The sequence below is a fragment of the Pleuronectes platessa genome, chromosome 11 (assembly GCF_947347685.1).
Source record: "Pleuronectes platessa chromosome 11, fPlePla1.1, whole genome shotgun sequence".
Lineage (NCBI taxonomy): Eukaryota > Metazoa > Chordata > Actinopteri > Pleuronectiformes > Pleuronectidae > Pleuronectes > Pleuronectes platessa.
Window position 1 is genome coordinate 14,161,436 of NC_070636.1, and position 13,338 is coordinate 14,174,773.

The 13,338-nt window shown below is 44.2% G+C and overlaps 1 protein-coding gene across 1 annotated transcript in view; it reads left to right on the plus strand.

Annotated features, from left to right (window-relative positions):
- The window catches only part of arid1b (AT rich interactive domain 1B (SWI1-like)), a 112,421-nt gene that overhangs the window by 58,406 nt on the left and 40,677 nt on the right, over positions 1–13,338 (plus strand). The window contains exon 3 of the mRNA XM_053434874.1: positions 850–1,153. Within this exon, the coding sequence (XP_053290849.1) occupies positions 850–1,153 (304 nt within the window). The remainder of the gene's footprint in view (positions 1–849; positions 1,154–13,338) is intronic.

Here is a 13,338-nt window from a genome sequence, read left to right on the forward strand (position 1 = left end):
TAGCAGGTAGGATCAGCTGGCACACACCCGCAAATCTTCCCTTTCCTCCGCAATCGGGCACCAGCCAAGAAGCAGGGGTCGCTTACAGGTGACTTCCTCCATATCCAGTCACAGCTGGGGCACAGCCACTAGTGTGTGTATCAAAATGTGTGTGATGTGTAGTTCAGGGGGCAGCCATCACATTGTATCACATCTGGCCTCCTCTTTACTTCAGCCACTGGCTCTCTCTCACATCTCTCAATCTCTCCTCACTCCACGTGTTTATGCAGGGAGTATTTCGTCAGCAGCAGTGATGGGATTTCCCTGGAATCAATTCAGGAGGGGGAGCACCTATGAAGCACACAAGCTCTTACACACACACAAACACACACACACACAAATATACAATCTCCTCCTCACCACAGGGAATGAAAGCTGTAATATGAACCCACCCTCAGTCTGAATGAAAGGCCCGTTACAATTCATTCTCATCACAGCAGCCAGTGTACACAGTCGTGGTTTCTTCTGTGGGTAATGCTTTTGCTCCTCTGCCATATGAACCACCATCACTCTCCCAAAGCAGGCCACAGAAAAGTCAAACACTGTTCATGCATGTGTTAACATTTAACCTTTTAACCCGTAGTACCTTATGAAAGCCCCAGAAATATGTTTTTTAGATCATGTACTTTAACAGGTAATACAATCTGGTCAACCAAGCTGAAATAGTTGCAGGAGTGCTTTTTTAATATGATATAATATGGAACTGTGACGATTTTGTGCTGGCTTGTTTCACCTGCTACCCGTCACATCTCATGAAATGCTCGGGTGAGCTTTACAAATACTGAGTGTAAGTCCTTCCTTCTGTTCCAGGATCTGTCCGGCTCGATTGATGACCTCCCCACGGGGACGGATGCTGGTCTGGTCTCGACCGTCAGCGCCGGTGGGTCGTCCTCCAGCAGCAGCAGCAGTAGCCAGGGGGAGCCGGCAGGCGCCAGTAACCAGGGACAGTCCCCCTTCTCCCCGCAAGCCTCCCCACATCTCCCTGGCCAGAGGAGCGGCCCCTCTCCCTCCCCTGTTGGCTCGCCGGCGGGCTCCACTCAGTCCCAGCACTCTCGCTCTGGCTCTGGACCCATCTCTCCTGCCAGCGGACCCGCTGCCAACAACACCGCACCAGGTAGCGCTGCCATTGGGGCCTGTCTATCTCGATAATCATGTTTCATTTTGATGAAAGGTGCAACTTGTAGAGTAACTTTATTAGTTGAATCACCGCAAACAAACAAGAATTTCCACTTACAAGATCTGCTATTGGAACCAGACACTACACTACATTTTTCATTGTGAACCTCACAGTCAGATTCCCTGGGAAATTTGCAAAATCGCTTTACAGCTTAAAGGGGAAATTGCTCTGTGCCACAAAACAAGAGGCTGCTGTTTGAAACCAAGTTAGAACACAATCACATACACACCCCCACACTCACATCAGGCACGTTGCCTTTGACGGCTGATGAAAAATACCTGCTGTGACATCACCGATCCAGTTGGCCAATAAGAGTTTCTGCTTCTGTGTTGTGATGCTGTCCTCTTAATTGTATTTTTTTAGCTGTAAACTAATTTATACGACTGCTCTTCAAGGAAATTCCTAAATGATGGTTTTAATATCGCATTCATTACCAAATATATAAAAAATTACAATTATGGGTTGAACACGATTCAAAACACCACCTTGTGTTTCAAACCAACTTAGACCTTTCAAGGCCACTGCTTAGTCAACCGTCATGGACATTTATAGATGTTTGAAAAGGTTAACACCGTCTAATGAAGGTCCAGTGACCGCCTGTGAGTGGAATTCTGCAAAGCTCCACTCATTTTATAATCTATTTTTAATCTAAACCCCTAAACCGCCACATCGCCGGAGACGTCCTCCATCCTCTCCTGCCCCTCGGCTGTCACACACACACACACACACGAACAAACACAAAAACACACACACAAACACCGTTTGAACCACTAGCTGTGACCACCACCTGAGCCATCGGTTTGAATAACTCGTGACAGCTATGGTCTTGGCTGTCAGGAAATTCTGGAGGCGAGAAGCCTTTACCTCATACGACATTTCTGTCACAAAAATGTGTGTGTTGGAGCCCTAGACAACATAGATAACCTTGCTTTAGTAAGCTAGTTGGTATGTCGTATGTATGTTTGTGTGTAATTATGATGTGTGTGTGTGTGTGTGTGTGTGTGTGTGTGTGTGTGTGTGTGTGTGTGTGTGTGTGTGTGTGTGTGTGTGTGTGTGTGTGTGTTATGGGGTCAGGCTTGTCTTTGGGGTGAAGTTAAACGTTCAATCATCCTTGGAGCATCTCTGAGGCAGTGCATTAGTTAACCTGTTGCTGCTGGAAGCATTTCACAGCCATCACACCTACACTTCTGCTTGACCTTTCCATTTATTTTGCAATATAAAGACCTGAGCCTGATTTCATTTGTTTTTAAATATGTGCATTTAAAGAGGATTTTAAAAAGGTCATGTAGAAAAACTGACCCTGGTGCATAAAAGGTTTACATGTTTCCACAAACAATGTTTGTGCCAATGTTAAATGTAGTGTGCTGTTGCATCACACCTCTGTAAAACCAAGTGAGTTCATTTTGTTTCTGCTTATGCTGTTTCCAGTAACATGATTATTCATTATAATATAGTGCATTTTAACCATCGACTTTGCTTGAGTGTTTGGCGAGCAGGGTTTGATCTCCTTTTAGAACAACCCAGATGACCCGTAGCTCAACTCCAACCCACCATATAATCCATCCAGTCAATTTTCATTCCGCCAGTTTGAACAGAGGATGAAGCCGCCATGTAAACTGCAGCAGATGACCAAATAATATCAATCCAGCTTGTCTAGACAGTGATATCTCTGCTCCATATGAAATCCTAATTCAGACCACTCAATAATATTACAGCTTAGTGAGGAGCGCCTCATGAAATATGTCTCATTCATTTTCTTCACAGAGTTTTTGTCTTCACATTGTGGGGATTTGTTCAGTCGTCGATCACCATGCTGTAGAAACACATCCCTTATTTAAATCAAGTCCGTCTCACAGTTACCTGTGGCTTGCACAAGCATCTTCAACATTTATGTCCAGACAATATTTCTCCTCTTCAGTCTGAGTGCTAATGAATTGAGACTGACTGGAGGAGCTCACTTCTGATTTGTGGGCTTATCTAGAATATGGCAGGCCGAACAAGACACAGACAGGATTAACAGACAATGCACGGTGTGTCTGGTTGTCTCCGGGGGCCCTGGTCGAGCACATAACCATTTAGATCAACATTAAAAATTATAAACAAGTGTGGATTTGATTTGCCTGTGACAGGCGTGTGAATGTGTGTGTGTGCAAGCCGTTCCCACCTGGCATCCCCATCATCCCGCCACCTCTTTGCCCCCCTGAGTGGCTTGACCGGCGCATCAGCTTGTCTCAGACCTGTCAGTCCCTGTGACAAGGCGGGGCAAAATGTCTTGAGCAAGATCCCAACGCCAGCTCCTCCTCCGACTCTCTGCGCAACCGCTTTCCACGGTGATTGACACTGATGAAAAACTGGGACAGGCTTTTTTTTTCAGGCGCTCGTGCCAAGAATCTGGAAGCAGGCGACGAGACAGAGCGAAACCGATCGCTGGGATGTGATTAATAAGAACATTTTAAAATATTCCCCATGCCAAATAAATGGTGATAAAGCGTGGAGCATTGAGTAACATCTGACATGTTTTAGCGGCTGTACTACAATCAGTTTGAATTAGATCAAGGAGCAGCCATCCTAAGAGAGACACAGGAGAACTAATGTGGTTGGCGCTCATCTGATTACCAACGCTGTGCTTTCTAACACTTCATCACAAGTTAGGATCACAAGTCAGGACACTTTGGTTCATGTTGTTGTCACAGTTGGCAAACAAGTCAGTGAGGAGAGGAGGGAGCAGGGGAGTTGACAAGCTGCACTGTGTGTTTCCATGTATGTTTTTGTGTGTGATTTGTTTTTCTACGATTTTGTATCTTCAGTTCTACCGATCTGTATTTTCTGAAGCCATAAAAAAACAAATTAATTATTCAAAGTAGTCGAGTGAACTGCAGTGTCCTCTAAGTAAACAAAATAAGACAAACATTAATAAGCTAATTAATTTGTGCACAACAACTAAAGTTTTTTTTAACTGCAGTAGTGTGAGCTCCAGTTAAGAAAAAGTCAAATTCACAATTTCGTGCAGCTTTGTTGCATTCAATTAAAGCTGCTGTCAGTTTAGAAACTGGAAGTTACAGGACTCGTCTCAGTGTCAGTTTTAACCATGAGTCCATAAGTTTTGAATAATATCATGAAAAAGAAACTGCTGATTTGTTTCTTCTATTTTATAAAGGATGGTTTAGTCAGTGTTTCCAATGCTAAAGAAGATCAGACGAACTGAACAAGAATCATCTTTAGTCTGTGGAAGCCCACTGCAGTCACAAGGAATACAGTACATATGACAGTGATTGTTGATGAGGACAACTCTTGATGCCCACCATGCTAAAGTTGAATGTGTCACTTTAAAGCTCCTCTGACATTTACGCTTTTATATCAAATCCAAGGAGGTAGAATTAAGAAAAGTAGACGAGTTAGTTTTTGTATGAAAGAATGGGCATTGCATTAAGTACTTTTGTTTGTGTTTGCGTGTGTGTGTGTGTGTGTGTATTCTGTCTGCCGTTCAGCCTCACTCCGTGGAGTGATGCGACATGTCACACGGCTGAGCACTCGCGGGACACGCGTTACCCTTGACAGTGGTCAGAGGAGAGCAATTTTATCATGTCATCCTTTTCACCTGGCTGTCACACACACACACACACAAACACAAACACACACACACACACACACACACACACACACACACACACACACACACACACACACACACACACACACACACACACAACATATGACAGCACATTAATGCTCACACCTATTAAGAGTTTATTTCATGGATCACACTAAACATGCCTATATGGTCACACAAACTCACAAACTGTATAAATAACCTATGTGTTTGTGTGTGTGTGTTTGTGTGTTTGTGTGTGTGTGTGTGTGTGTGTGTGTGTGTCTGTGACAGGGGGGGAGACAGATTGCCAGCCTATCATACACCCATACACTTGCACAAATCTATCTTGTCAGAGCTCCGCAGCACGCCTGTGATTCTCTCGTCTCCCCGTTTCTGTCTCTCTCTCTTTCTCTCTCTCTCTCTCTCTCTCTCTCTCTCTCTCTCTCTCTCTCTCTCTCTCTCTCTCTCTCTCTCTCTCTCTCTCTCTCTCTCTCTCTCTCTCTCTCTCTCTCTCTCTCAAGCAAATCCAATACACTGTAACATTATCCGGGCCTCGCCTTGCTATTTGGATTCTCTCCCCAAGCCAAAAAGGCACACACAGGGCCAAATTGATTTTCCTGTTGCGCTAGATTTGTGACAGTCGAGCAGAAATCACATTGCTCAACTGCCAACCTCCCCCTCCTCTTCCTCCACCTCGTATGCACACACACAAACACACACACACACACACAAAAACAGGCTCTCGTCGCACACACACACACCCCTCCCTCCTCCCAGTGTCTCTGAAGCGATTCAGAGAGTCCTCAGAATATTTTTCTCCTTCCATGAGACATTGGGGACGAGGCAAGCTGAAATTCATCTCTTATCTGGATGGATGCGAGGCGGAATGGGAGCGCCGGCGTTCGAGCTTCATCACTGACGACTGGCTGTGGAGGAGAGAGGCAAAGTCATCCAGTCAAAGTGCAGAACAGAAGGCCCTGAAAAAGCTGAGGCTCAGTTAGCGTCGCCCCGAATGCAGCAGCCACAGAATCCATCAGATGCACTGATTTGCATGTGTTGTCCAAAACTCTGCGTTTCCTGAATATTTCCTCATGCAGATAAAGCTGTGTTTGCTTTTTGCTTTTGAGAGTGAACATGGGCTTGTTTGACAAGTTGTCTCCGGGCTGACAGCCTGTCAGTATGGCGTCACTTCCTCTCAGCCTTAGCGTGGCTGTCACGAGAAGACAAATCCATTACCGGGCTGTACCTGATACTAGATCACACTTCATGCAAACAGAGCGCGGAGACTCGGTTGTCATCAGCCTGGATCACTGTTGCTGATGGGATGGAGCTGATATGGTGCAGATTTACCTGCCTCTGTGTGAAAGGGAAACTACCGGATATCAGAAAATAAGATTTCAGTGTCAACAAAATCTACAACAACAGAATGTGTTACTTTTCTGACTCTTTTCTTCTAACTATGGAGACCTTATAGCCATTTAGTGTGCACCGTAGAGAAGCGTTCGCATTTGTTTCTCCATTGACTTTCTTTACATCTGTCCCCTCCACATACTCCTATCATTCGAGTAATTGTACGGAAAAACGATGTCAAGTATTTAGAAGACTATTTTGGTGAGGGGATTATACAGCCTTTACATACAACTTTTTCAACGAAGCTTTGTTTTGTTAAAAAAATACCTTTTTTAATTACATAGGAATGATGTAGTAACGTAATGTCTTAGGATCAGACCAAGAGCCGTAATGCACAAGCTGTGTCTCAATTCAGAGGCCGCATCCTTCAGGGGACGTGAATGAGGCGGATTTCTTGGGCCGGGTTCGCCGGGAAGGCTGAACTAAAATTATTTCCGCGCTCTGCGTCAACAGATCGTCCTGCCCTTATGGCTGTTGCCTAGCAACAGAGCTGCAGTTGGACATGACGAACCAAGTTTTGATGCCCCTTGGTTTTTCAACGTGCACGTTAGCTCGATTGAGTTGAAGCATGATACTCAAGCATTTGACGTCTAGTCCCTTTCCGGCACTGAAACACACAAATCCTGGGATAGGTCGGGCAAGGAAGGGTCCAGTCGTTGGAGCCTTAATTTCTCTGGGATGGAGGGACACATTTGTCGGCTGCATTTGAAGGAGCATTTTAAATATCTAGTCACACCTTCAATGCAGCTTCTCAAAGGATGCAGCCCCAGGATTGAGATACAGCGATAGCAAGGAAACAAGATTTGAATGATGTCCTTTTTTCAGGTCTGGTCTGTGTTTTTGTATTTTTTATTCTGTGAGTGTGTGTGTGTGTTTGTGTGTTTTGTTGGCTAATTGACTCAGAGAACATCTACACTCCTCCACATTGCGGCCTCCTCTGTCTGCTACAGACAACACAAATACTAATATCTTCTCTTCTATATTTTCCCTCTCTAGTTTTCCACCAAGATCCTATGTGGTCCAGTTAACAGCGCTGGTCCGCCTGCCCTCCCTCCTTTCCTTCGCCTCTCCCCCTCCTCGCCCTCTCTCTCGTCCCTGTTCTATATCTCTCCTCACCCCGTCTGAGTTTTTATTTTCTTCTAAAGAGGTGATTGGAGCTCGCGGGCTAGCGCTCTGGAGAGTTTAAGCTGTTTATCTCTGCTTCGCTTCAAGTGCTTGCAGGGCCCAGAAAAGGACAGAGAGGTCAGGGCGAGTGGAGGAGGGAGAGGGGAAGGACATTAGGATAGAGGGTGGGAGACAGAGGGAGAGAGGGCCAGACTTGTCCACTTTGTTCGCTCCGGGGTCCATCCCTATGAATCTCCTCCATCCCGCTTTATATCCGCTCTTGTCCTTAACATTGTCCGCCAGCCTTGCCTGTGGTTTGCACTCAGTTTATCATTTTAAGAAACACATTTCTATCTGTAATTATGTTAATGAAAACACAGAAAGAAAAAAACACTGATCATTTTTCCACATTGAGGTTAAAGGTCAATCATATACGCCTGGAAGGAACTGGAGCGATGACCTCAGATCAGGTTTGCATGCGCAGAGATGGGCCTTTTTTTAAACTGTCAGTAAATGACTTCCCCAATGAGAGAGAAATAACAAATTTGCAAGCTGCAATGTCGGGCCGGAATAGACGCCACAGGGTTGCTCATCCAAAACTTATGTTTTTCCTCTGTTAGTGGTGAAAGTTATCACAAGAAAGCAGTGGAAGAGGGTGGGGGAGCTGGGTTTTTATGCGTGTCTTTTGCAGTGTGTGGAGCCGGGCGAGTTTTCTAGTCACACCCCTCCCTGAGAGGCTGCGTGGTGGGAACGCTGCCTCTGGCTGTCCTTGTCCCTCTCTCTTTCTTCTCATTATTTTTATCGTGCTCGCTTTCTCTTATGGTCCCTCTTGTGTCTCACGTTCCCTCGTCCCCACCCTTTTCCTCCCATCTCTGTTTGTCTCTGCTGCTTTCTTCGCTCACAGCGTTGCTGTGGTACAGGCCTCCCACTGAGGAACAAGGCAGAATTTTCCATCCACAATTCTGCCTCTGTTCCTCCCTCTTATTTCCTCACATCTCTCCTCCAGCTCCTTTACTCCACTTTTGTCCTCCTTCTTTTTTTTTTATCTTCATCCCCATCCACACATCAAATCCCCCCACCAGCACCACCACAACTCTTTCCCCACCTCCCACATGCCTCCGTCTCTCCTCCTACTGATGCCTCCTTGTGTTCGAAGTGAAGCAGCAAAATGTCCTCCCCACAGGCATTATATTCACAAAGCACACCGACGGCCAAAACAGTAGGAAAAAAACTGCGCCTGCTTGCTGTGTTAGCCGTTTAGAGAAATCCCGTTCTAACTCTGTCCGACTGGAAAACCCTAACTGGAGCACAGTGTACAATTATTTTCTCTCCCCAACACCTATTTCCTTGCTTTCTCTCACTCCCTCCATCGCTTTCTCTCCCCCGCAACCTGCTCGCCGTTTTTTAGCTTAAGCTGCAGTTTTGCTTTACTTACAGTTGCTACTCAGCGTTGGAAGTAATGAGGATCTTGGGAGGGTGCTTGTTTTGCGAGCCACTGCAGGCCTGCACTTGTCCCCTATAGGGAGAGTTAACTGGCAGTAGCCCCCGGCTTGGAGAGGCATTGACTCGCACCCATAGAGATCTAAACCACCATTATTGGAGCCTGCTGTTTATCTGCCTCTTTCCCCTAAAGACGCGGCAAGTAGGGGATATTACCTTGGGTGTGTGTGTGTGTGTGTGTGTGTGTGTTTTTTGTTGGGTGGTGCAGGTGTGAGTGCAGCCTTAGGGTTGTATTAAGACATGGTGCTGAAGCAGCCCTTTCTCTGTATTCTACACCAGTCTATTAGTGCTCACTGCTGTTACCTCACTTTAGCAAAAATGGCCCCCTCTGCTCTAGGGGGTCTGTGTTTATGAGAAACAGTGAAGGTGTGTTTGTGTGTGTCCGTTGTGTGTGTTTGTGTGTGTGTGTGCATGTGCAATGTAGGAAAGTGGACGTATTGCTGGGTGTCTGTGTCTCTTTAGCATTCACACACATTTCTCCTAATGCACACCCACACCTTCCTTTCATCAGCAATTATAAAAGTATTTTCATTGACTGTCTGGTTGACTTTTTTTCATCAACATTATACATACACACACACACACAGACACACACACACACACACACACACACACACACACATAGTAGCTCCTAAGCTTAATATTACCAGGGCCCTGAAACAAAACAGAATATGGCCACAAGTACTCTCCCTCAGCTTTGAACTTCCCCGGCATTTGCCTTTGAAATTGTGATGAAAAAAAGCTTCAAAGACCACACTCCCTCGCTTCAAAGGAGACTCAGGGTTGCCTCAACAGTCCTTGTGGAAGGGAAAATTAAAATGTGTATTGGGTTTTTAGCATGAGAATTATCTCAGAAAAACGCAATGAACTCCCATTACTTCTGGCCTGTTGCTGCCTTGTATCATGAAGAGAGAGCAGAAAATGGATGTGCTCACTAAGTGCCTTTTATACAAAGAAGAAATTACAGTTATTTGACTTTTCAGCAGCTTCCCAAAGAGCATCCTCGCTCCAGATATCTGCCTGTTCATTCTGTAGTTCTTCATGCGGCGAGTCCTGTCCTTGTAAAGCTCTGTCGGCATGATCAAAACATGCAGTCTGTTCATGTAATGGTCTTTGACTGATCGGTGTTAAGGACAAACATTTGTACACGTGCAAACTTCTTAGTGCAAAAAATGGAAAACACACTCCTTTTCTGCTACTTAACAAAGATGGTGACTATTGAGAGGGAGAAGTCTCCAACGTTTTACACACACATTCAGCATCTGGGAATCTCCAGTGCTCTGAATGTTGCCACTCTTTACAGCAGGTGTAGGTCTGGACTAATTCAAATAAAGACACAAGAAAAAAATACTGAATGAGTTAGAAAAAAAGCACTTTGCTTCTTAAATGCTCTGAAACAGTTGCTCCCATGGCACTAAAGTGAGTCCACGAGGATGTGGATGTGTCATTGTCATTAGTGTGTGTTTGTGTATGTGTATATTTACACGTGTGTGCTCAGCTGGGCACTCTGGGAAGTGTAAATTGCAAACAGTGGATAAAGATGCCGGCTGAGGGACTGCAAGCTATTACAATGCCTCTGATTGCCACATGTGCTAATTGTGTTGTAGAGCACCTATGGGAACACGGGCACTGTAAGGATTACACACAGAGATTTAAACACCGAACAAGTACACACTTGAAAACACACACCGTTAAAAAGAATAAAATAATTATAGCTTGAAAAAACACAACATAATCACACAGATATTTAAACACCTGTTAAACTTAAAAAAAATATATATATATCTTCACACAAAGTTACATAGAGTATAATTGCGCTAGAGAATGCATCAACACAAATATTGAACTGTGGACATATGCACATGAGTAAAAAGAGGACAACCTGAATGGAGGAAGCTTTTCCATTCCATGTATTTGTTTTTCATTTGCATTCATTACAATTTTTTTTTCTATGGACAGGCAAAGATATACAGTCAGCTCCTGCTGACATTTAGCTCCCTCTCTCTCTCTCTCTCTCTCTCTCTCTCTCTCTCTCTCTCTCTCTCTCTCTTAGCAGCTTGTGGATAAGAACTGCATGTCAAAGATTCAGTGTATGAATTATTAATGGTACAGATTAAACGTGCCAGGACTCACTGTGGAGCCTGTTGGTTTTATTTGGACGTAATTATTTAATGGCAGCTTGTTAAAAATGATAGTGCAGAGAGGAAAAGGAGAGGAGAGGAGTGGAGAGGCTTTGTTTGGAAAAGTAATTGTTAGTGGAGTTATTACGATGTGCTCCGAGCTTCACTCATTCAGTGCAGAAAAATGAGGGATAAGGCCTTGTCTGACTGAACTAAACGACTTCTTTCCTCTCCTTTTTTGTCCTCTCTTTCTCTCTCTCTCGCTCGTTATCTGTCTCTCTTTCTCTCTTTCTCTCTCTCTCTCTCTCTCTCTCTCTCTCTCTCTCTCTTTCACACTCACACAAACACACACACACACACACACATATATGCACACTCGATGTCTTTGCATTAATCTCACATTTTACATGGCTCTGTGAAAAGAGCAGTGGAGCATAGAGGGCACTGTTCCCTATTTATACCTTCACAGTTGCACGCACTCGCTCACATACACACACATACAGTACAAGCTGCTGTCACCAGCATTCTGCCATCAAAACAAACACAGTCTGACAGCATAGCTGGTGCCTGGCATGCATCCTTGCACACACACACACAGACCAGCCTTTATTGTGGGGTTGACTTTCATAGTGTGAGGGTTCAGTAAACTCCTGCTAGCATGCTTCATTCTCACAACCCGTCCACCCATCTAAACCCGCGTTGCAGCTAAATCTGTCCCTACGGGAACATGTGGCTATGACCCTCGCCAAGAGGCTTCAGGCTTCATCAGTGAGACACCTCAGCTCATACCACACGAACGGCACAGTGGATTGTTTATATATACACTAGCAGAAACGTGCACATACTTGAGAGTGTAGATCAGAAGGGACAGGACTTCCCTACATACGGCGGCACACATATAGTACAGACATACCATCGGAGGAAAAGTGATTCAAACACTAGAGTTCAACACAGGTTTGTGTGACGACTTCTTTACTTTCCATATTATTCCATCTTTTTCCCACCATGTTTATCATACAGCTATACAATAGTTACCAGTTACTTCTTCAGATAAACATATACCATCAATTTGTAGATTAAACTCCCAACACAACTACATTAAAAAGTGCTCCCCCATTCACTTTGTAAAAGGTAAAATATGTAACAATTCTTTATCAAAATGTCAAACACCTAAACCTATGATATATACTTTAGTGACTGTGTTTACAGTATCCAAACAGTTTCCAACCATGTTCAAGCCCAGACAAAGTGTTATTTAAGGTACCGGTATGATTTTGGTTTTTATATCTCAGCTATAACTTCCGGGGCAAACGTAGTAGAAAAGAATAACACAAGGCCAGCCAGTTAGCCAATCAGCTGTTTTTTCCTTCTGCTTTTAGTATTGGTCACTTGTAATGGATCAATTATTAATCGCCATTGGCTGCATAACATTAATACATTAGCTCATCCATGAATATATAGTCCAGTCTGGGAGATTTTGGTGGTGAAGACAACAACTCATATAATCCCACACTGCTTCACTACAGCACAGCAGGTAGTGTGTTATTGTTTTGATTGAGAGACTCCTAGTGGCAAAAATTACATATTGTACTTTCAAATGCATAGTAAATCATAATAATCAAAAAATATACTGTATTTCATAATTACATTCAAGATTGAACAATCCTTTTACTGCCTATGCATTACAACATTTTAATTTAGGACTTTTAGTTGAGCAGAAACCATTTCCATTTATTTTATTTCTGCTTTTACTTACATTAAGAATAACTAATCGGATATTCTCTCTTTGAAGCAGTGCTCCGAATCTATTGTGTACAGGGTGTGTTTGTGTGTGTGTGTGGGGGGGGGGTTTGGGGGGGTGTGTGTGTGTGTGTGTGTGTGTGTTTGGGGTGTGCGTGCGTGCGTAGGTGTGGGCGTGTGAGAATGTGTGTGAGAATGTTTCAGCACATAGACTGCACTTTTGTGCTCTTATGTGTTTTGTTGTGTGCTTGAGTGTTTATTTACACTTGTTTGTACAATTACTTATACCTGTGTGTGTGTGTGTGTGTGTGTGTGTGTGTGTGTGTGTGTGTGTGTGTGTGTGTGTGTGTGTGTGTGTGTGTGTGTGTGTGTGTGTGTGTGTGTGTGTGTGTATGTGTGTGTGTATGTGTGTGTGTGTGTAGGCGGCCTGGTGGATGGAAATGTTGTTTATGCAGTTTTATGCAAAGCAATTATGTTGACTTAATTGGGTTTGTTGTTGTGGAGTGTCTGCCACCCCCAGTCATGTATTACTGCTATCACGGAGTGACACATCACAGACACACACATGCAGACTCACTCCTCGAAACACCACTTTCTACTGCATGATTGAATAATGTGAAGTGTTTGCCTTGTTTGTGAATTAGTGCATTTATATT